The sequence below is a fragment of the Dryas octopetala genome, chromosome 6 (assembly GCF_963921425.1).
Source record: "Dryas octopetala chromosome 6, drDryOcto1.1, whole genome shotgun sequence".
In the NCBI taxonomy this organism is placed as follows: domain Eukaryota; kingdom Viridiplantae; phylum Streptophyta; class Magnoliopsida; order Rosales; family Rosaceae; genus Dryas; species Dryas octopetala.
In genome coordinates, this window is record NC_141371.1 from 6870605 (window position 1) to 6892326 (window position 21722).

The 21722-nt window shown below is 36.9% G+C and overlaps 4 protein-coding genes across 4 annotated transcripts; all 4 read right to left on the bottom strand.

Moving 5' to 3' along the window:
- Window positions 1-2096: 2096 nt before the first annotated feature.
- On the bottom strand, window positions 2097-4478 carry LOC147281785 (Concanavalin A-like lectin protein kinase family protein). The gene has a single exon (XM_086247023.1). The coding sequence runs from the start codon at window positions 4313-4315 to the stop codon at window positions 2135-2137; it is 2181 nt and encodes a 726-aa protein (XP_086103149.1). The 5' UTR covers window positions 4316-4478; the 3' UTR covers window positions 2097-2134.
- Window positions 4479-8652: 4174 nt separating this feature from the next.
- LOC147281786 (Peroxidase superfamily protein) lies at window positions 8653-10934 on the bottom strand. Its single transcript, XM_086247285.1, has 5 exons — window positions 10838-10934; window positions 10438-10586; window positions 9988-10176; window positions 9712-9877; window positions 8653-9102 (listed from the first exon to the last, which is right to left on the bottom strand). Exons 1-5 carry the CDS (start codon window positions 10914-10916, stop codon window positions 8696-8698), a joined length of 990 nt encoding a protein of 329 aa, XP_086103411.1. The 5' UTR covers window positions 10917-10934; the 3' UTR covers window positions 8653-8695.
- Window positions 10935-13761: 2827 nt separating this feature from the next.
- Window positions 13762-15132, bottom strand: LOC147281787 (uncharacterized). The gene is made up of 2 exons (XM_086246358.1): window positions 14826-15132; window positions 13762-14726 (listed from the first exon to the last, which is right to left on the bottom strand). Exons 1-2 carry the CDS (start codon window positions 15090-15092, stop codon window positions 14169-14171), a joined length of 825 nt encoding a protein of 274 aa, XP_086102484.1. The 5' UTR covers window positions 15093-15132; the 3' UTR covers window positions 13762-14168.
- A 63-nt stretch (window positions 15133-15195) lies between these two features.
- LOC147281788 (MLO-like protein 3) lies at window positions 15196-20528 on the bottom strand. The gene is made up of 15 exons (XM_086246357.1): window positions 20073-20528; window positions 19925-19982; window positions 19522-19799; window positions 19321-19437; window positions 19152-19212; window positions 17843-17931; window positions 17646-17720; window positions 17451-17542; window positions 17281-17330; window positions 17137-17177; window positions 16882-17055; window positions 16718-16753; window positions 16541-16608; window positions 16399-16459; window positions 15196-16264 (listed from the first exon to the last, which is right to left on the bottom strand). The coding sequence occupies exons 1-15, from the start codon at window positions 20193-20195 to the stop codon at window positions 15860-15862; spliced, it is 1728 nt and encodes a 575-aa protein (XP_086102483.1). The 5' UTR covers window positions 20196-20528; the 3' UTR covers window positions 15196-15859.
- Between the last annotated feature and the right edge of the window lie 1194 nt (window positions 20529-21722).

The window sequence follows — 21722 nt, forward strand, 5'->3', positions numbered from 1 at the left end:
TTTAAAAAAGGTACTTGCTTATCCAATTGGGGAATGCCACTTCAGCAAATGGGTTTGGCATGGTTCTCATCATAGCAAAAACAAAATGCAACTTGGACCACTTGGTGCTGCATTTTCTGTAATTAGTCAGTGATTCACGCAAAAAGAGTTGGGTTATTTTTTATTACAGAGAAGTACAAATTTGTACAACCATGAAAGTAGAAAGAGATAATAGTATAATACAATAGGATCGAGTACTAACTATTGAGTTTGTCTCTGGTACATTATTGTAGGATATCAGAAAATTTTATATTGATAGTAGAAAAGTGATCTTATCAATTTGTAAGGATCAAAGAATAATTGTATTTCATATGATTGTTGGGAAACTATGAAACTCGTATAGTCACAACAAGTAATAAATTACCATATTATTTGACACATCAATTGGTAATTAAAAGTTAGAATAATAGTTGATAGGTTATAATATTGATTTTTTTCTTTAGTGTAAAAAAAGAAAATATTGCAAAATATACGAAATGGTGTTTGAATGCTCATAGTAAGTTTTGAAAGCTCTGTTACATCCCACATTTATCAAAGAAGAGAATGACTCCTCTAGTAATGTTGAAGTTAGAAAATTGGCTGTTTGCACTTGCTTCATTTAAAAGCATGAGACAGGAAGCAATGGAGTTTTGGCAATTATTCATGAACTGGTAGAGGGAGTTTAGCCATTCAAGTTTGTATATGATGCTGACATGGTGAGCTGGATCTGGGCCACATGGCCAGGGAGCATAACATGGAGGAGTTTCAGGGAAATTGTGATGCAATTGCTCTCCCTTTTAGGATGAATGAGAGGTTCATATCATTGAAGTTCTAACCATGCCTAGTAAGTAGGAAATTTGCCTATCTTTTAATGTTACTGACCAAAGTCTTGGGGGTCTAGCTTGTAAATTCCAAGGAAAAAAGGTCCTTTAGTTATGCAGCTTTTACCATAATTGTAACTGGCCCTTGTTTTAGTGCAGTCCATAATGCATGACTCATGAGGCCACTTCAAACTTAACTTACCTTCTATTTCCAAGATGTTTTTTTGGGTTGTGTTTGATATTTATCTCCCTTTTTTGGGCAAAATACTATTTATTTGCTTAAGTTTATGGAAAAGCCTCTAGCCAAGTAAAAGAGTTCTACCATGAAATGACACAAAATGATAGAGGTTATTTTTACAAACTAATAGTTTGGCGTGTGAGTAAGATTTAAGTTGTAAATTCGAGTATTCGGACAAAAAAAAGAAGTTATAGATTTGAGTATTCAAATGGGACAAGGTAAAGATTTATACACTTTTTACATAATCGCTATACATGTTTTACATGATCGATATATGAATTGAGATTGGAGATGATCGAGAGTATAAAGGACCTTCTCAAACTCATGATTGCAAAAGTCACCTAAAGAGTAAGAGACTTCATGATTCAATTCAAAGAAAGGCATGGAGAAAAACTGGCATGCATTGAAGAAAAAACACACACCCAATTGCAGAAACATAAAAGAGGAAACGCAAGCTCAAATATGGGAAAGAAAACCAAAAGAAAGAAGAATAAAAATGTGCCTTTGATGTAGTTATTACCTATTACAACTTTGAAAGGAACATTCGTGAATTCAATTATACATAATAGATCATTTTTGTTCCGTTACACCCACCACCACCACCATCATCAATCACAACAACGAAAAGAAGTTTCCAAAAAGCTAATAATATATATGCACTCTTTTCCTCTATGCTATAATACTTTACCAAGCCCCTACTCAAACTCTAATGCCTCTGCTGCTTTTTGACTCTCTGTGGATTCATTGAGATTGCTTGTCAAAGAAAGCAATCCATCACCCACCTCTCACTTCTCACCTCTTCACCATTCACCAATCAAACTAAGAAAATAACTCCCACTCATTTCCTTTGCCTCCTACAGTCCTACCAATCTGACTCACTTTAGATTGTACCAATTAGGAGATCATAGTATCTGTATTAATGATTCCTAACACCAAAAATTTTGCTGCTAATTAATTAAACTCCCTAATTAATCTGCTTGCATGTTATTGTTGTGTCATACATACAAAAAATAAATAAATAAATAAAAATATACACCGTTTGATTAGATGACCATCATCAGACGATATGATGATCCCCATCACCAGCACCATCGAGGCTTTTCTCTGAAGAGGAGGTGGAGATGGTGATCATGCCATTACAGTCCGAAACACTGTCCTGCAAGCTCAAGAGCAGGTGTGAAGTACTGAAACTGGTGGAGGGCTTTGTTCTTGGGACAATTGGGACCTGAGCTTCACCCACCAGCATCTGAACCACACCCCTCATTGTGGGTCTATCATTTGGGTCAGGGTGAGAGCAAGCCAGCCCAATCAGCAGCACTTTCCTCATCTCACCCTCATCAAACTGACCCTCAAGTCTCGGGTCAGCCGCCATGAGCAGCCTTCCTTCTCTGTGCAAGCTCCAAACCCACTCCACCAAATTGCTAAGCACACCCCCACCTTTCCCAACCCCACCACTGAGCACTTCTCTCTCAATGGGTCTTCTCCCACTGGCCACCTCAAGCACCACAGCGCCATAGCTGAACACATCGGTCTTCTCAGTAGCTCTTCCTGTGAGGAGATACTCCGGCGCCAAGTAGCCCATTGTGCCGGCGGCCACGGTGGCGTCCGGGGACTTGTCGTGCTCAATCTGCCTGGCCAAACCGAAATCTCCCAACCGGGCATTGAACCCCTCATCCAGCATTATGTTGCTGCTCTTAATGTCTCTGTGGATCACTTGGTTTTCACATTCTTGATGCAAATAGGCCAAAGCAGAGGCAACCCCCAATAGTATTTTTTTCCTATGAGGCCATGGCAATGCTGTTATTGACTCAAACAATGCCTTGTCAAGACTCCCATTCGGCATCAAGTCATAGACTAATAGAATCTCACCTTTCTCATAACACCACCCTTGGAGCCGTACGAGGTTTCGATGCCTTAGAGTTCCGATTATGGACAATTCGGATAAGAACTCGTTCTTCCCCTGACTGCTGTGACTACATCTTTTCACTGCAACGATGTCGCCGGTGTCGGATAATATGCCTTTGTAGACTGTCCCAAACGCGCCGTTCCCGATGATTCGATTGGCATTGAAGCATTTCGTAGCTGCCTTGAGCTCCCTGTAAGTGAACTCCTTGGGCATTTTGATCACATCCGAAGCGAAACTCGAATCCGATTTCTTGACTTGTTTCAACTTCTTGGAGTAAACCCAGATCAGAACCCCGGCCAAAACTGCCAGAACGAAAGCCGAAGCTGTCACCACTCCGGCAACAGCTCCCGGACCTTGCTTGCACAGCTGGTTATGGCAATTCGAGGCCTTGCTGTCCTTCTGCGTCGTTGTCGTCGTCGTTGTACTACTAGGAGGCATGCTTGGCGGTGGAGACCTCACTGAATTCGCCGTCGGGTTCATCAGAGTTGTCGTCGGAGGCGGCGGCGGAGGCGATGACGACCCGGGTGGCGACGGAGTTGAGTCGAAGGTGGAGCTGAAGCTCCACCACTCGACGCTGTGGATCTCGGTGCTTCCCTGGGTCGAACCGGAGAACCCGACGTACATGAAGTCGTTGACGTACTGGTCCAGATCGAGATTGAGGGACAAGAGCGGGTCTTTGGGTTTCAGATTCGAGTACGAGACCGAAACGTTCAAAATCCGACCCAACCCGTCATATTCGATCCACGAGTTCACGAGGTCGCCGCTCTTGAGATCAATGTCCACGGCGCCCAGATCACTGACCTGTGACGAAACCATGGAGTTCAGATCCAACCCCACGTGGTTCCCATTAATGTCCTTGAACTCCACGTCCATCAGCGTGTCGAACTCCACCGCCACGAAACCCGACCCGGAATCCGAGCCCGACACATTTTCGAGCCCCAGGAACCCGCCGGCGTCCCCGACGGCAGAATCGTCCGGGGAGATGAGGAAGGCGAGGCCGCCGCCGATGGAGGAAGGGTTGAGGTTCGTGACAGAGAAGGAGAAGAAGGTGGAGAAGCTGGCCGGGAAAGGGGAGGAGGGCTGCCGGAAGCGGATTGGTTTGGAGTAGAGGACGCGGCCGGCGCCGGAGTTAGGGACGGCGAGGTCGCGCGTGAGGCGCACGCTGCCATTTTTGAGGTGGGCGTCGCCGAGGAGCTTGAGGCTGCTGAGGGTTAAGGTGTTGAAGTCGAATTGGGTGGCTGCGCCTGTGATACTGGCACTGTTGGAAAAGCAGAAAAAGAAGAAGAAGATAATGAGCGAAAAAGTTGATGAGCAGTATTGAGATTCCAACATTGTTTGTCAGTGGCTCAGTGCTGGTGATGATGAACACCCATTAGAGAGAGAGAGAGAGACTGAATTGGTGGTGGTTTGGAAGGTTGAAGAAGATGAAGAAGATGAAGAAGAAGCAGAATCACGGGGTTTTGTAAGAGAGAGAGAGAGAGATGGGTTGGGTTGTATTCTTTGCCTTAAAACAGAACAAGCTGAGGAAGCAAACAAGGAAGACTACGGGGAATACAGAATCCAAAGCAGACAGGTGGGCAGGCATTGCGACACGCGTCCCTCTGTAACGGTTATTTTTGGGTGATATAATTGATAAAGCTAGCTTTCTTTTACTTTCCTTCAAGCTCACAGTCACAGCCACAGGCTCACACTAGTCTCACCACTCTCACACACCCTTAGCTTTCGGGACATGTCTGCTCGCACGTGGCTATAGCTCGTACTTGTCACGCTCCGTTTTTTTTTTTTTTTTTTGGCCAAGACGTCACGCTCCGTTTTTAATCACTCTACTTTACTTGAAAGTCCAAAATGGCAGCTAATTGTCAATTGATCACCGACATTAATTAGATGGAATTAGGGTTGTAAAAATGTTGGTTTTGTAGCATTAATGGTGATGGATTGATGGTGGCAGTTGTAGCGGCTATAGCAAAACCACCGCTGATATGGCCGCCGGTAATGGTAGTAATAGTAATAGTAGTACGTAGCATTGGTAATAAGAGTACTCAAGTTATCGGTGATGGACTAATGGTAGTAAGAATAGTGAGTTAGTGATGGTGTCTTGGTTGGTGAGTGAGCAAGATAATATTGGCAATGATTATGGCAAATATGGTGGTGGTGACGATCATAATTTTTATTACCACAATGATCATAATAACAATTGATTAGTAGATGCATGGTTTTAACTTCTTAAAATTAATTACACTGTTTTAGGATTTGAAAATAATACATGTTTAAATTTCTTTAAAAAAATCACGAATTTCTTATATCACACTTCAACATATTTTATCGGCTAAAAAATAATATTGAACTTTAAATATGATTTTAATGTTTTTTGTGGCCGGATATACATATGATCTTAATGTTAAATCTCACTTCAAACCACATTCTAATCCACTATGCTCGATAAACAAAAAGGCTAAACTTTATCATCACCACTTTGTAGACTTGTCCCTTAAATTAATTAGCGTGGTTTGTCTTTTTCTCACCACCTGTATTTTTTGTTTTCCCTGAATTTATTTTCTCAACTCAGAACTTTCAAGTTTCAAGAGAGGTGAAGAGAATGGAAATCAATAAATCATCACGTACTGCATCAGCTAGCTAACATATGTTATTTAAAGTGCGCCACGTCACCATCCTTTTGCTTCCACATAAGCACAAGGCATCATTTCGCAGCACGCTTTAGAGTCGTTGCGTGGGTTTCAGGGTTGGTCCCATAATTCCATTCCAGTACTAAACAGTTCCATCTCTGCATGCTGTGTTTGCGACTTTTCGCCGTTCATTGTTTTCTTTATTTTCTATGAAAACTCACGTACGTCCCCAATTTCTTATACCGTTATACGTAGAGCTAGAATTATGATAGGTTTGGTGGCTCGGGTTTAGGTCCATTTTTATTTCAATAAAAAATAAATAAATTAATATATGCGTAGGTTATTCTCTCTGTACGTTATTTTTATTGAAAAAAAAAAATTAATATATGCCCTGTTTACTCAACAAGACATTCGTTATTTAACTGTAACATATATTTTATGATTTTTTTTTTAATCTTATTCTTGGTTGGGTTTAATACTTTGGCGTATAAATTGGCAATTGAGACTCTTTCATTGGTTTTAAGTCTTATGATTTTGAGCTTTCATTTAATTTTAGACTTTAACTCTTGTGTTTTGAGCAAACTCGAGACTTAAAATTTAATATAACCTTGAAAGTTGATTCTATACTTTAAAATATAAAATTGACCCTATATCCTAAAATGGTGCAACTTGCCAAAAATTGAATGAATAATTTTAAAAAATTATAAAAAGATCAACGTTCATTTTTTAACTAAAAAACAAACGTCAGAATTCATATATATCATATAACATTATAACATAATACTTTAGTGTATGTTATTGTGTAACTATGATGTAGCAACGGATGATTCGAAAGTTGGATGGTACTCCACAGTCGTATGAATTGGCGGTTGTTTATAATTACATGTAATATTGCATATTTGCATGGGGCCCATAATTAGGTGGATATGCATGATGGAGACGTCTGCTTGGTCAAATTAATTTGTCTGAAATGTTTCATCGGAACTCAAGGAAGGTTACGAGTAGTGGGACTGGAAAGGAGATCGTACCATTGATATTTGTTTGGTAGCTGCGCTTGAGTTTGAGTTTGAGTTTGAGTGGGTTTCACAGTTTTACTGTACTTACCTGACAAATCTTTTGGCCCATATATTGCATATATATTACTTAAATTTATAAGCTGTACATGCTCAAGTCCCCACTTTACACTTGTGCTCATGTGTTCAAGAAATTTCTGGGAGTACTAATCACTAGTACTATACTACTATGTATATATCAAAGTTTGTATTTTATAAGGTAAAAAGCCCAAGGTTTGTTTTGTGGTAGCTAGATTTGATTCATTTATGTAATTTGATCTACATCCATTAAATAAATGGCATATAAAGATCTACAACACACCCGTTAATTTCGAAGTCTTTTAGAACAATCACATGCATACTTAATAATCAATGTATGACTAAATTAAAGAGAATATCAATATATGTAGTGTGCATATATATATATGACTATGAAGATTGAAGATGTATATCAGTATCGTCAACTAGTAGTACTCGCCACATACAATTCTAGAAATGTGATGATTAATGACACATAGAACTGATGATTATTGGTTTTTAATTGATACATAGACTAGTAATATATTTAACATATCAAGAAAATTATTCATAATGTGAACATCAAATTTACAAATTATATATGTTCACTTCCCTACATCCTCACAAAGGTCATTATCTTTTGTTTATAAGCTAAGCACATGCATCATCATCCTGACATCCTCTGATAATTAAAAATGCCACATCTTCTGCTAGATGATTTGTATCTTCATTATTCTTTTAAAAAGATCAGTGTCAACTGTCAATGAGAATGGATTAATCAATTGATAAACAAAGGTCTTTGTTATTTTATAAGGAAATCTGCAGAGATCAAATTTTTTTTTTATTTTTTTATTATCAGAGTTGAGAAAGATGAAGATTGAGAGATAATGGTGCTTAATTATGGTAATTAAGGCCAATATAGTCCAGTCATTAACAATTAATATTCTATAGGAATGGTTTAGGTCTGTTCTCCCCCGGATAAAAATATACAAGGCCTTGTCTCTATGCACGTACTATATATAGTGGATAATATCATATAGAGCTTGTTATGGGTACGTTGTCCTTAACCAATGAATAATATAAGTGCATGTAGGGTTGCACAATGCCACGCACCAAACACTGTCCAATCAATAATATATATGATCATATATTCATAGAGCCAGACATTCTAAACGGTCGAATAATGATATATTTATGTTTAAGTCTCTGTCGAAGATAGATAATATATGTGATGAAAGACCGATAGAAATATTATTTTGGCATATAGCAAGGCTAGTTATAATATTAGCTTAAAATTTTAATGATTATATATTTTCTTTCTACGTCTACGTACAATTATGCTTATAGAAATAGTTTGGTACTAGATCGATATCATGTTGAATAATAAATATTATGTTGAAAGGTCAAAACTAAATATGTAACATCAAGTTCAATTACTGACTGTTTGGAGGTAAAGCTGACGTTATTAAGTACATGATGGAATCTGTTTGACCAATTAAAGGATATTACCTAATGACATTAATTTATGTAATCAATTATTGTACGTTTTCTATACCCTGCAATTAACAGAGGTGAGCGTCACTCTTAAGCTTCATGGCGGATCGGCAATGTAGACCCATCAGGCCCATTGTCAATGGGCCAAGTAATCCATTAAATGTTTTTCGGCCATAAGTAATCCATTAAATTTGAAGACTTATTTTGGGGTGAAATTAAACAAGTTGGATTTGCTCTGCCTCTAATTAATGAACTAATTAAACTTGTATTGAACATATGTCCAGGCCCGTAGTCCCTAAAACCATCCCTTGTTTATTAAACAAAACGGATTCTATTTGCAAGCATGCACAATTGCACACAAACAAGTTAGCCATTTTCCAAAGAGAAAAAAAAAAAGTTGGCCTGTGGCCATTTATTGTACATATTTTGAGACAATTAGTGGTCCGTTTGATACATTTTTCAGAAAATGTTAATATTTTTGAATAGAATACCAAACGGGTCTAAAAGTCGCAAACATTGTTACTTTAACTTGTATTCACATAACGGCAATCCTTTCTGACCTGTCCTTGGTCCCCCGTGAGCGGGTTGATTTCGGACAAAAGAAGTGCGGCCCTATAAAATTGGTCGTTAAAGTATCCGTTGTCCGAAGCCATCTTCTCCACGAAAGGCAACGTGGATGTATCTGAGCCCAGTTGCTGGTCCACTACAAGTAGGGACTTGTGGCCCAACACGTTTTTGTAGTACAAGTTATCAAGGACCATGGGTGTTTCGCGGTCGTTCCTTGAGTACTCCACTGCTTCCGGGTCGGGTGTCGGAGTCGGGCACCGAGCTTTGAGATACTTGGCATAGTCGGGATCCAAGGTTGGATCCACAGTAGGGTAGAGTCTGTGTACGAGATTCACACAGTGAACTCGACCCACAGAGTGAGCTCCTGCATACATGGATTGTAATTTTAACATAACTCAAATATTGTGATTTCTAGTGATTTAGCATGTTAGTTTGTGATCCTTATAAACATTAGTGCAACTTAGCTGTATTTTAAGCGTATGGACTTTAATGTTATCTATTGTATGAACCTTGTATGTTAGAATTTATTAACAATATTTACAAAAAGATGATTTAATACAATCATCAATCATCTTTCATGGGATTCTTTAAATATTCGAGCTAGTGACACTGTGAGGGTGTAGTCATATCCAAAATTTCGGTGGGTTGAACTTTTAAGAAGATAAGATGTAGTAAGGGAAATCATAAAATGAAAGTGAGCTAGATATGAAGGCTGGAGTGGGTTAGCTAGAGATGAATTCACGTATGTTATATGAATTATTGTTTATTGTATCTATTTATACATGCGATAACAATGAATGATACTTTAATTATCTAATTAGATGGTCGGTCAAAAGTAAAAGGGTTTCTTTTAAGTATTTCTTTATATGAGTTCATTTTAGTTGGAGTTTCTTTATATGATTAATTAAATACATTTGAATATTGAATACGTGACATTGATGATCAATACCAAAGATCGATAATGCATACATACCTAAAAGGGCAACTGTTGCTTCAACATCGATGCCAATGGATTGAAAGCGAGAGAGCACCAACGACATGGAATCATTGTGATTAGGAATAAACTCCTCCACAACTGCTGCATAGCTCTCCTTGCTGTCTCTTCGTCCCGTTTTCATTTCAATGTGTGGCCCTCCCAACTGCAACATAGATTTTTCTTTAAGGTTTTGTTTGGAAGGAGAGAAAATTAATGATACAGAGAAAATATTAAAAGAAAAGTACTGATGATCAGAAAGACATGCATATATACCATGACAATGCCATCTCTTGCAGAAAGAGCGACAACATCAGCACAAGAAACTGTGAGAGGGCACTCCTTCTCAAGTGCCTCTTTGATTGTGTTTACGTACTTGAAATTTCTCATCCCGAAGCTCCTCGATGTTGCCTTCTCTGACTCTATGCCATTCACCGATTCTAACAACAATGACGCGTCACATCCCTGCATATCATGCATTACAAATCATTAAAAATTTAAGGTATTTGGTATATAATGTTCGGATACTATCTTTTATTTTCATCTATAATATTTAGAGATGAAACAAAGAACAAAATCTTGTAAAACAGTTTTAGAATCACAAACCAAACGAATCCTTAATTTTCACACGTCTTTTGCCTAATCAATTACTTGTACTCTAAGGCACAATTTAAGTAATTAAGTATTCTTTGTGCTTAATTGGACTTAATTAAAATTCATGTATACCTGAACTATGCAATCATGGAAGAGATTTCTAATCCAGGAGACGGCTGTATTGCCATGTTTGTAGTATAGCTGGGTGACCTCCTGCTTGATGATTTCTTCAGCTTTTGGGCAACTCTGGGAGTAATAGTTTAGCTGCAGCTCACTTTTACCTATATATATGCATGTCAATCAATCAAAATATACCACATAAATAGATGTCAATGTATACTGAGCTAGGTATAAGACGGGTAACATTCTTTTATCATACTGTAATAAAAGTTTGACATATATACGAGAAAATTTCTGGCTTATTAAAGATGATTAGAAATATATATTCAACGAAAGTTGTACAAGTCAATAATAGACAATGAAAGATAACAAAAAATGCATAGGTGAAAGCACAGATTTGGTGAATGCATACCAAATTGAAATTGCAAGAGTACTAAAAGTAGCATAAAGATAAAGATGAAGCTTGAGGACAAAGCTTGATAGGAGGCCATCTTTGTTAGTTGGCTGCTTAATTGTGTGATGTATTTGAGGTATTGTGCAGGGCCTGCAGGCCTTTATATTGGGAAAATTGGATCCAATTGAGCTTAGAGGCCTCTAAGCTCTCTCCACCCAGCCACTTTCTTTGACCTTTGGGCAAATTTGCCCCACGCGGGAAGCCCCACTCAAAGCCAATATATATTGGGGAACTATTAAAAAAAAAGGGCAAATTTTAGAATTTTATAGTCAATGACTTTATTATTTTATGTTGATGCTAAAAATTGAATAAACAACAAATGAAAACTCTCAACTCTCCCCAAAAGAAGCAAAGAATATAAACTAGTAAGGGACAAAAGAGTGACGTCCGGCCGAGAAATGTAAGAGAGTAGTAGGAGACTGGTTGTTTGTCTCATCTTTTGGCGTTTATTTAGGGTTAAAAGCTCCTTTTTCCTTGTAGGAATATAATGATTTATGTGGAGATTGGACGAATTTAGACCTTCCCTATAGGTATATCATTCTTGGTTTAAAAATTAATTTAATTAAAATTGGGTATGCCTAAATACCTTAAGTTTCAATAATATTGAACCTCCATACTTGATTTTTCTTGAGTTGTAGCTTAAAAATATTTTTTATAACTTAAAAACAAATAGATTAAAAATTTGGGTTTATAACTAAAAAATATTGTATATTGTAACTTATTAATAAATAACTCTTGTTTTGTTCCCACTATTGTCCATATTAAATCGATAATGCAAGAAAAAGGGATATATATATATTTTTTTTTTGGGTCAATAGAAGAAGGGATAGGATATGGTTGAGAAAATCTTTTGTGGGTGGCAAAATCTCTTGAGTACGTTAGCTTGTAAGATACATATATAGAGAATATTATGTCAAACACTTAGGGCCTATTTGGATTAATATTTCTTATAGAGTTTTCAATGCACATGACTGTGTTTAGGATTTTGGCTGGGGTGGCCGGCATATATAATTATTGATTTGTAAGATGAAAGTTTTAATTGTTATGAAAGGAAAATATCAGTTTTATTTTATATGAGAAAATGGAACTTATACAACGAATTTAGGATAAATGCTTCTCGATAATTAAATTGAAGGTTAATATTAGCCTCTGAAGTTGGATTGCCAATGGATGTTAACAATCATTGCTATCAAATGTTAGTGGATATGATTCAATTTAAAGCCACTAAGTATTTCTCAGCCACTAGTAGAGATTAAGGAATAGATCGTATGGATTAGTGGGTAAATCATTTTAGTTGAAATTCATATTTATTTAATAAAAACACGAGTTGTGGATATGGCCAATATATTTATGAGTGTTCTAGCTATTATTTCAGATAAGAAAATTGAGTATTTAATTATTTGAAAATTTTAAATTATGGCATTTGCAATGTTAGTAGTTAAGGATTCCTATTCTTTGAGTTTGAATTCCTTTTCTCAATATTGTTTGATAAAAAAACAAATGAGATAACATGTTTTTGACTATATTATTATATGATATGTCTCGTGATGCGCACGTGCATTATACACAGTGCCGGCTCAAGCATAAGGCGAGCAAGGCATGTGTCAAAATGAGGCCTCATATTGAAAGTATTTGATACATTATTAAAAAAAACTTTAAATATTTATAATTAGCCAATTAGGTCTCAAAATTTAGAAAGAGACTTTCCACTTTCTTGTTTAATGTTTAGGCAAAAGATTTTTCATTATTTGTTAGTGGGACTTTTGATTTTTTTATTCTCTTAGGCATGGGATAAAGCATGAATGGATGAATTAATTACTTCATGAATAACTAGGCCAAAAAAAAAAAAAATTGCTTCATGAATTGTTTTCGGGGACATCTCACATTTGTTTCATTTGTGCATTGTAATCTGTCATTTTTTCCTTTTCTCTCATTTTCTCGTCTAAAACTAAAAGAAGCAGGCCTACGGACTGATTTTTTACTGGAAGGGCTAGTTCATCTATGTGACAAGTGCAAACTGCAGAGCCATTTTACTTCAAAATTGCAGAGGCAGCAAACTAGCAGAGCCATTACTTCAAAGTTTAAAATCAGGTTTTATTGTTCTTGAATCTTATATCTCATACTTTAGCTTTTGTTTGTTATTAGTAATAATTATGTCTAGTAGGAAATTTGAATATGAATATGAAAAACTTAAGAAGAAAAGGTCTTCTAACTTAGATTTAAAAAAAAAAAAAAAAAATTTGGAAGGCCTCTGCATAATTTCGTAAAAAAACCTCAAGAGCTGCCACTGTTTATGCACATTATATGTCATTTCATTTGATAAAAAAAATGTTGACTTATATAACAACTTTTTTAGTGGAGAAATGTGGTAGGTGATGTGGACGAGCAAACATAAAAGGCCTTGGGCCTATTAGGTCGACACCAACAATCCAGCTACGTTGGGCTCTTTGAACATGCTTCAATCCATAAGGCCCAAGCTAACTGGGCCATATTTTGATGCAAAACTGTGGAAACATTGTAAAGGGCCCAAACAGAATAAGCCTAGACTAGAAAATGGGTCTCTCAAAGCTAAAGCCCTAAGCAGCACAAGAAAAATCTGAAAAGGCTCTCTCAATTCTCAAAGCACATGAGATGACAAGCCCAACATGGAATTGGAATATGTCACGGGATCTTGGCTGAAAAAAGGCCGCTCCTTGTTATTCCTTCTCAAACTCTACTCATGGGAGGTCCCTTTTCTTTTCATCGAGTTTATCCTCTTGAAAAATGCTAGCATAAGTAATCTACTTGTAATAATTGTTGATTGAATAGATCTTGTATTATAGACTTTATTAGACAAATACTAAGCTAAAAATTGAAGCAGTTAGAAATGAGTGAACAATGTATATCAAATTTACACTGTACTAATAATGCATACCAAATTCACAACCTCCTCCTCGCGTGAATAGGCAAAGGGAGGGGCATATATGTACATCTCTACTCTCCATCCTACAAACCAACAATTGAAGTGGGTAATCAGAGCATGAGAGTCCGAACTCAAAATCTATTGCAAACAAATATCTGATATCATGTAAGACAATTGATGAACCCAAAAGTCTTTTGGATGAGATTGAGTTAATCAAGTCTAATACGAGTATAAGCGAAGTGTACGTGGTAATGAATTCTTTGTGAATTGGCTATTCCACGTACAAATGCATTATTAGCCACTAATATCAGTATTATTTTAGAGAATGAAAAAACAGGTGTTAATTGTTATGGGGCAAATTGAATTGCTAGTCATTTTCAGTTTTCATCAAGATTCCTGGTGAACTTCAGAAGCAACAGTTCTAGCCCAGAACCTCAGATGCTTCTTCATGTCAGCAGCAGCAGAGACCCTTGGCAGCCTCAGATTGAGCAGCGGCGAATCGGGTCGTTTTATAAGCCATGCCTCCGATAAATATGGCCTCGGCACTCCAACTTCATCACCATCATCATCACCACCATCTTTAGTTGCTACTTGATCAACAGCAGTAGTACTAGAATTCTGTAGCTCTCCAACTCCAAGTCTCTGCAGGCCAGGCACTAAGCTCATCATTCTTGGGCTCAAGTTTTCTTTCTTGAAAGTGAAGCCCAAATCCATGAACCCTTTAACTTCTTCAAGTTCTAGCTCCCCCAAGCTCCTGCAGCTCATGGACTTGTGCAGCTTCCTGGCTGCAGCTGCAGGGGCTGATGATGATGATGCTGATGAAGTAGACCGAAGTAACATCAATCTGTTGGCCAAAATGTTTAGTCTTGTAATTGGTCTTTTCTTCTGCTGTTTAAATTGATCCTTCTCATCATCATCGTATTCTTCATTATTGGAATCATCATCCTAGTGATTGTTCCCAGCATATGCATGAGAATTGAGAAACAGAGAACAAACTGAAACAGAGATCAGAGAACAGATTATTTAATATTAAGCTTTAATTACCTGTGGAGTAGCACACATTTGTGGTGAGTCTGATGGGTTTTGTTGGTGTAACAGAGATGAGAAATCTGCTGATGAGATCTCTTCGTCTGTAAGAGGTGACAAGGAGAGGTTGGATGATGGGTATGTGAAAGAACTTGTGATGATGGACTGCTGAGGTGTTTCAGTGCTTTTGGGGTCATGTAATGAGATGGGTTCTGAGAAGAGAATGGTTTGGTGAAACCAAAGACGATCTATGGCTCCAATAAGACAAAAGAAATTATCAGCCATGGAGTATGGAGACCACTTGGAGACCACTTGGAGAGAGAGAGAGAGAGAGAGAGAGAGAGAGAGAGAGAGAGAGAGAGAGAGAGTGATTACAAAAGAAATCTAAGTGTATATATATAGTTGTGGTTGTGGCTGTGGAAGTAACAAAAAATAAGTGTAAGAAAATGATTATTGAGGATGTGGTCAGGAGTAATGGATTCTCCTAACTCCACACCTTTAACAAGCAGTAAATGACAAAATAGTTTAGCGCCAATCTGTTGTAATGAATAAATACAAAAAAATTCATGGCCATGTCCAATTGTCCATTAATGGGTCCAATTGGGTCACATAGAGCCACAATAGTGGGATCCTAGGCTTTTATGTTAAATCCTATCCAAGTTGCTGAATTAGATTCTTCTCTCCCCATTCTTTAGTTTGTTGTATGAATCGTTTTAACCAATCCTTACTTACATTCAAGGAAATATGTGCAGTTCGTCAAGGTTGGTAAGCTGCCATACAATCACAAGAAGAAAAATTGTGGAAAAAAAATTGCTATGCATGTATTTTCCATGGATTTAATTGGATTAATCTAATCCAATCTGCAGCCCAATCGTGCCAAAGTATTCAAAGAATTGAAGTCCTAAACTATTTTCGTATAGTCAATGCATAGTAATGGTTTTCTCATTTATAAACAAAGGGGGCTGTACAAGAGTGTCCGTCACAGAGTTTGCAGAGAAGCTGACCTCCAGCCATTAACCCTCCTATATAGTATCAAAGCATTCTGGTTCTACTCATATCCCATAATCGCCACTTCTTCTGAAACCCCTCGATGAGTTTTCCTCTAGTTCTACAATTTCTTCTCTGGTGTCCCATCTGTTCGAGAAATGGGTACCTTCGAATAGTCTTGTGGAACCCCTTGATGAGCTTCCCTGATCTGGATCTACTATATCATCTCTGATCTCCAATGTGTTAGAGAAATTGGTACTTTCAGCTGGTCTGGAAGTTGGTCTTATATAAGAAGCGAATGCTGAAAAACTATTCCTCACAGAGCTCCATTCTGATGAGAAAGATGTGCGTGCAGATTGTGAAAGTTGTTGTTCTTCCTTCTTCCTTCTCGTCCTCACCTCAGAATGCCATTGCTTTAAAATGCCTGCCATTTGGTCTTCTAGTATCTTACCCTTGAATTGTGAACCCATCTGTGTATATTTATAAACAACAAGACTTCAGATATCAACTCAGTTTCATCCTTAAAATGCATTTGGTCAAAACCGAAAGAAGTTCTTGTCAATGTTGCTACGAGCCTATAAACAACATTTCAGATTTACTTTACCTGTGTCACAAGTGCATACAGAGGAAGAGTAATATAGCTGCAGAGGACTTGGACTGTCACCCTGAGAAATCAAAGGAATTTACAATCACTTTTTAGTTTCATAAAATAACTTTTGAAGTGATCAGAATGAAAAAAGTCTTACGCTAAGACAATCCTTGTAACAATGATCACTGTGTGCTCGTGGTAGCAAGACCTGAACCCGAATTGGACCTAAGAGCAAGGAGAATTAAAACCATAAAATGAGAATTCTGTCATAAGGTATGCAAAATTTCAAAATGTTGAATTATGCAAAATATGAAGGATAGGGAAGCAAGCTTACTGTAACCCAAATGAAGAAGGCAAGCTCAAATGCATTCTACAAGGTACAAAGAAAGTAATATTAGTCCAATTAATGTTACACACAGCAATATTAGGGAATTAGGGTCTACTAAGTAATAAATTCTAATTAAATTTTCCTTCATTATGATATGAGGGAGGGCATACCACGAATAGAGTATAATGTAGCAGCACTAAGACAAATCTAGGTTTCCTGAACCAGAAGAGGTCATCGCTTAGTCGAACGAGAGGTGTTCCGACGATTACACTGTTCTGTTGTTTAATTTGAAGAGCCATTTTTGCAACAATATATTCAAGTTTGGTTCCTAGAATCAGCACCACCTAAAAAGAGAAGTTAATGATTGTATTTGAAACAGAGGAATTTATATACTAAACATACATACAAGTATACAATATACTTACCAAGAGTGGAACATAGGATAGCCAGAGATATACGTGCCAACCTGGTAAGAGTTCAAACAAATGCCATGAAATAACATTTCTCAATCTCAATCTCAACACAAACTAAAATGAAAAACACACACAATAAGCGAGAAGAATTCTTACCATACACATCCACCAGCATAAAAATGGCTACTACAAACCACATTAAAGGGCTGTGGAGAGAAGACAGCACATCAAGTTTGTCAATCAACAATAACTCGGATAAAACATGTAAGATTAGTGTAATTTTCTACAATAACCATAAAAATAATGCATCATAAAGAATCAACAACCTGATGCCAACCAAGATCTTGAAATCTTCCTCCAAGGATCGCTGTATGTATTTTTGGAAATCAAAGTTGTTGTGCCTGTTTGACAGGTGAGCCTGCAGAAAAATTCATTAGCAATAGGCTTAATTGATTCCATCAAAAAGGACTTTTCCCATCAAACAGTTATCAAATTGGCCTGGTTGAGCTTGAGTTCATTACCGATATGAAACCGTGTCTCATGGTGAGGTAGTCAACCTTTGCTACAGAATTGTAGAACTGCCTAAAGAAACATTTCTGCTCCATTTCACAAGCATCCAAAACTAAGTCATTAGAAATGTACTTATTCTCTGCTGGTGTTGTTATCTAAAGATTCAAACAAGTAAAACTCCCATTTCGAGATGATCAAAGGGACTCACAATCCATAGATGAAACGATGTCTCTGTCCAAGAATTCATGTGCCGTCTTCCAAATGTTGTTTGTCTAGCAATTCTGAATCGATTTGGGTCTGCATACTAACAGAGTGTCAGTAATTAGTTGCAAAGCAAATGTAACCGAAAATATATAACTCAGTTTCATTATTGAACTTCTTTTCTTTGTGGTAAGGATTATTATATAACAACTGTAAATCCCACAGAATTAAAAAGTGAAACACAAACACAAATTCTGTTTTCAGTGCATAGTGTCTAGATTGGCTGCACACTTATTTGGGATATTTCCAGTCTACATTTCTGACGTATTACTATCAAATACATGCATGGCACGGTGCCATAAGCCTCCTCCTTAGGAAGAGAAAAAGAAGTTCCAGAATATGTACAAATTTTTTCTAACCAGGTAACATAAACTAAGATTGACAATTTTTCACTTCAAACGTACGTCTTAGAAAGCCCAGTTATTATAAAGTCTTTCTGAACCAGTCGCAGCCAAAGAAAGTAATAAAATAACGGTGTAAGAATAAAGAAAAGTAGAAAACGATGGTAAAACCATATGCAGCCACAGCTCATGTGCAAGACCTTCCAAATTACAGGTGGCTCATGCCCAAAGAGAACAAATAAAAAATCAGTACCAAATGTCGACGCTGTCCACAGACAAAGACTTTGGAACCACTTGGTGATATTTTAAGGGCTTTACATAATTGTTTGAAATGTAAAAATATGTAGCAGTCTTTCTAAGACATCAATTTTTTAGAGTCGGTTATCTAACCGACCAATATAAAAATAATATTAAAGTTCAATAAAAGCATTTTAGAATGTAAGATAAATTCCTTTTTTCTACTTATACTTATGGATTATGGACAATTGCTTGATAAATTAATGTGCCTTTCGGTGGATTCAACTCTATTTTTATACACTTTTTTTTTTTTCACAATTAAACTACTTGAACCACATTTATGAATCATATTATAGATTTTTTTTTCTTGTTATAAAAAATCGTATTGTAGATCACATATAGGTTGGTGTCACTTCCATTAGTGATGTGGTCCATAAATATCACATTTACTAATGATGGTTTTCATCTAAACTTAGTGTTTTTTTCTGGGTAAAAAGAAAATGGGAATGGTAAAAAATGGAAAATGGAAAATGGAAAAAGGGTGAGGGCCCTTGAATTGCCACCAAAGCCATCCTTATCCTGAAGCCAAACATGTATTGGGGGAAAAAGGAAATGCAGACATGTCATGTAAAGCTTAGAAGCATTCAGCTCATGATGCATTAGAAGAACATAACATACCATTTTCAACTTGGTACTCCATTGTTTGAGTTTCTTCCTCCCAAGCTTCCCAGCGCCTCATCTATACACATCAATTCCAAAATAAAAGTACCCAAAACGTTATTTGTATAATTAGTTCCATTAATTCAAGCTTAGACTAATAATCTTGCAATGAACATTGAACACATACCTTGGCCCTGCCCAAAGCCATGGTGAGAACACTATACACAATATGCATCACCGCCAGCACAAAAATAAGTATGTGAAGCTGATGCAGGGCATTTTTCGTCATTAAAGGTACTTTTCCCTGCAAAAAAATCTCATTTTAATCAATAAACACCAAAACCCAGTTACTAAAAACCATCACCCACTACTTATAGCACGCCCTTACATCACTGCAAGAATCATCAACGGCTGCCTCATCCTCCGCGGCGAGTCGTCTCTGCGTTTGCCTTAGCATTTCATCGAACAACGCATCTGCACCCGAAGAAAGGTTTCGTGCAACTTTGACCACAAAGTGCTCAACAGTTTCTTCTTCTTCTACTTGGGTTGCTTCCTTTTTGCGACATGGAAGCATGGTGTCTGCGAGCTTGGCGGGTATGCAGATTTTGGATATGGAATTCTGGGTCATTGCCAATAGAAGTGACACGAACCCCATAAGCATCAACTCTACCACAAACAGAACAACAAAATCAGAACTCTGCAGTTAAGCGTGTTTGGATACATAAAAAGTCTTACTGATAATTATGATATTAACCCATTACAAGTATGATGAAATGGGTTTATTTGCACACCTGATTTGAGCTTCTCAACCGCATCATTCAAGGCGGTTTTTCGATGCCTCTTGAGCCACTGCACCAAATTGAAAGAATCGAATAAAAATCAACATTAAGTTACAGAGGATATAAAAGAGCAGAGAAGAGGGGTAGCTGAAAAAATTACGCTGACAAGGAGACAGATGGCGTGCTCGAGGAAGATGGAGATGGAGATGAAGAAGAAGCAGACGGTGGCGAGTGCCCATGTCGGAGTGTATTCCAGAGATGGGCCAGCGGTGGCTTCTGCCATGGCGGCTGTTGTACGTTGTTGTTGTTGTATGTGATTCTTCTTGTTGTTGTGTTAATTTCTGTGATTTATGGTTGAAGACTTGAAATGTGAATAAGACAGGAAATTAAAAACCCAGACTTATTGCAACGAATGTTTGGTCCTTCTCTCTCCCATTCACACCCACACACGAACACCTTGTGATGATTAATTACGTACCCAATAATACACGTTACACAGTGAAGGGCCAAACTTGTATTATTGCATATATAGTAAATAGAATATTAATTATATATCCAAAAATTGAACGAATATATAAGAAAAAATGAATTTGTGTTAGACTTGCGCACTGATAAGAAAGAGTCTATGTTATCATGGTGTCAACCGTCAATATACGGTAATGTAATGGCGGACTGGATGAGGCGTTTAAATTCAAAGCATTTGCTTGCCACCGCGCGCTTTCGTTTCCAGAGAGTCGGAGACCATCGCGCGCGTGGCATTCCGATCTTTTGACTTTCAAACCAGCAGACACGCCTGTCGCGAGCAAATTCGTAATTCTACACTTTTTTTGTTTCGGTATATTTTATTTTCGAATAAAATGTGCAAAAATGAAAATTTTTAAAGTTCTTATTCTATTCTTCTTTTTTGGGGGTCCAATTTTCGATTCTTTTCATATATTCATTATTTATTTGATCAGTCTTTTATAATTAAGGAAAAGGCATTCATGGTTTTTTTCTTTTTTCTTTTTTTAATAGATAGAAAAAGAGTCATTTTGGCTTAATTACTTACTGAATGGAACATTTATCTATTTTAATTACTAAATTCCGATTTATAAATAAAGTTAATAAGATATTAAATGAGCATTCAAATGTCTGAAAATAGCAAAACTAGACTAAGCTTTTGACGCCATTATAGTTGAGGCCAAGTCTAATCACCCATTTGTCAACAAATCTAGCTCATTTTTGCGACAATTTCTTTATAAGCGCTAATGGAATGAGAAAGAAGTTTCAATTTCTTAATAAATTAAAAGAAACGTTGCTTAAGAATAATGCTATTGTGATCATCTCAACTGATTATATTGTGATTAATTAAGATGGTTCAAATAATTTTATTCTTTTACAAAATTCTTGATTATCTTTGATACTCATCATGTCACTCAATAATCCATATTAATTATCAAATCCAACATTCCAAATTAGTAACCTTAATTCGAAAGTGATTTTGTTTTTGGTTATTGAAAAATTTTCATGTTGAGAAAGAGAAAGAAGACGAGAAACCATGCATGTCTGTATCTATACAAATATTTGTAATAAAAGCTTAAAGTGGTAGGTGAAGATATTGATTCAATGAATATTTATCGTTTTATTATAGACTTGTACGTATACATATATGATTGCATATATAACGGTATGAAATTGACCAACTCCTTACTTGTTTGAATAACGGGGTGATATAATTTTGGCACGTGGATATATACAATTACATGTACTTGGCCTGTCTTTTTGTTTTTTTTGTTTTTTGTAATAGATTAATGCAATAATGCAGTCTTCC

Coding starts and splice junctions, on each gene's coding strand:
- LOC147281787 (XM_086246358.1), bottom strand. CDS start 15,092: ATGGCTGATAATTTCTTTTGTCTTATTGGAGCCATAGATCGTCTTTGG. Junction 14,727..14,825: donor AAATGTGTGCTACTCCACAG/GTAATTAAAGCT, acceptor AACAATCACTAG/GATGATGATTCCAATAATGA.
- LOC147281788 (XM_086246357.1), bottom strand. CDS start 20,195: ATGGCAGAAGCCACCGCTGGCCCATCTCTGGAATACACTCCGACATGG. Junction 16,754..16,881: donor TACATTATACTCTATTCGTG/GTATGCCCTCCC, acceptor TGTACCTTGTAG/AATGCATTTGAGCTTGCCTT. Junction 16,609..16,717: donor CCTTCTTCATTTGGGTTACA/GTAAGCTTGCTT, acceptor CCTTGCTCTTAG/GTCCAATTCGGGTTCAGGTC.
- LOC147281786 (XM_086247285.1), bottom strand. CDS start 10,916: ATGGCCTCCTATCAAGCTTTGTCCTCAAGCTTCATCTTTATCTTTATG. Junction 10,587..10,837: donor ACTCTTGCAATTTCAATTTG/GTATGCATTCAC, acceptor GCATATATATAG/GTAAAAGTGAGCTGCAGCTA. Junction 9,103..9,711: donor AGCAACAGTTGCCCTTTTAG/GTATGTATGCAT, acceptor CCATGTATGCAG/GAGCTCACTCTGTGGGTCGA.
- LOC147281785 (XM_086247023.1), bottom strand. CDS start 4,315: ATGTTGGAATCTCAATACTGCTCATCAACTTTTTCGCTCATTATCTTC.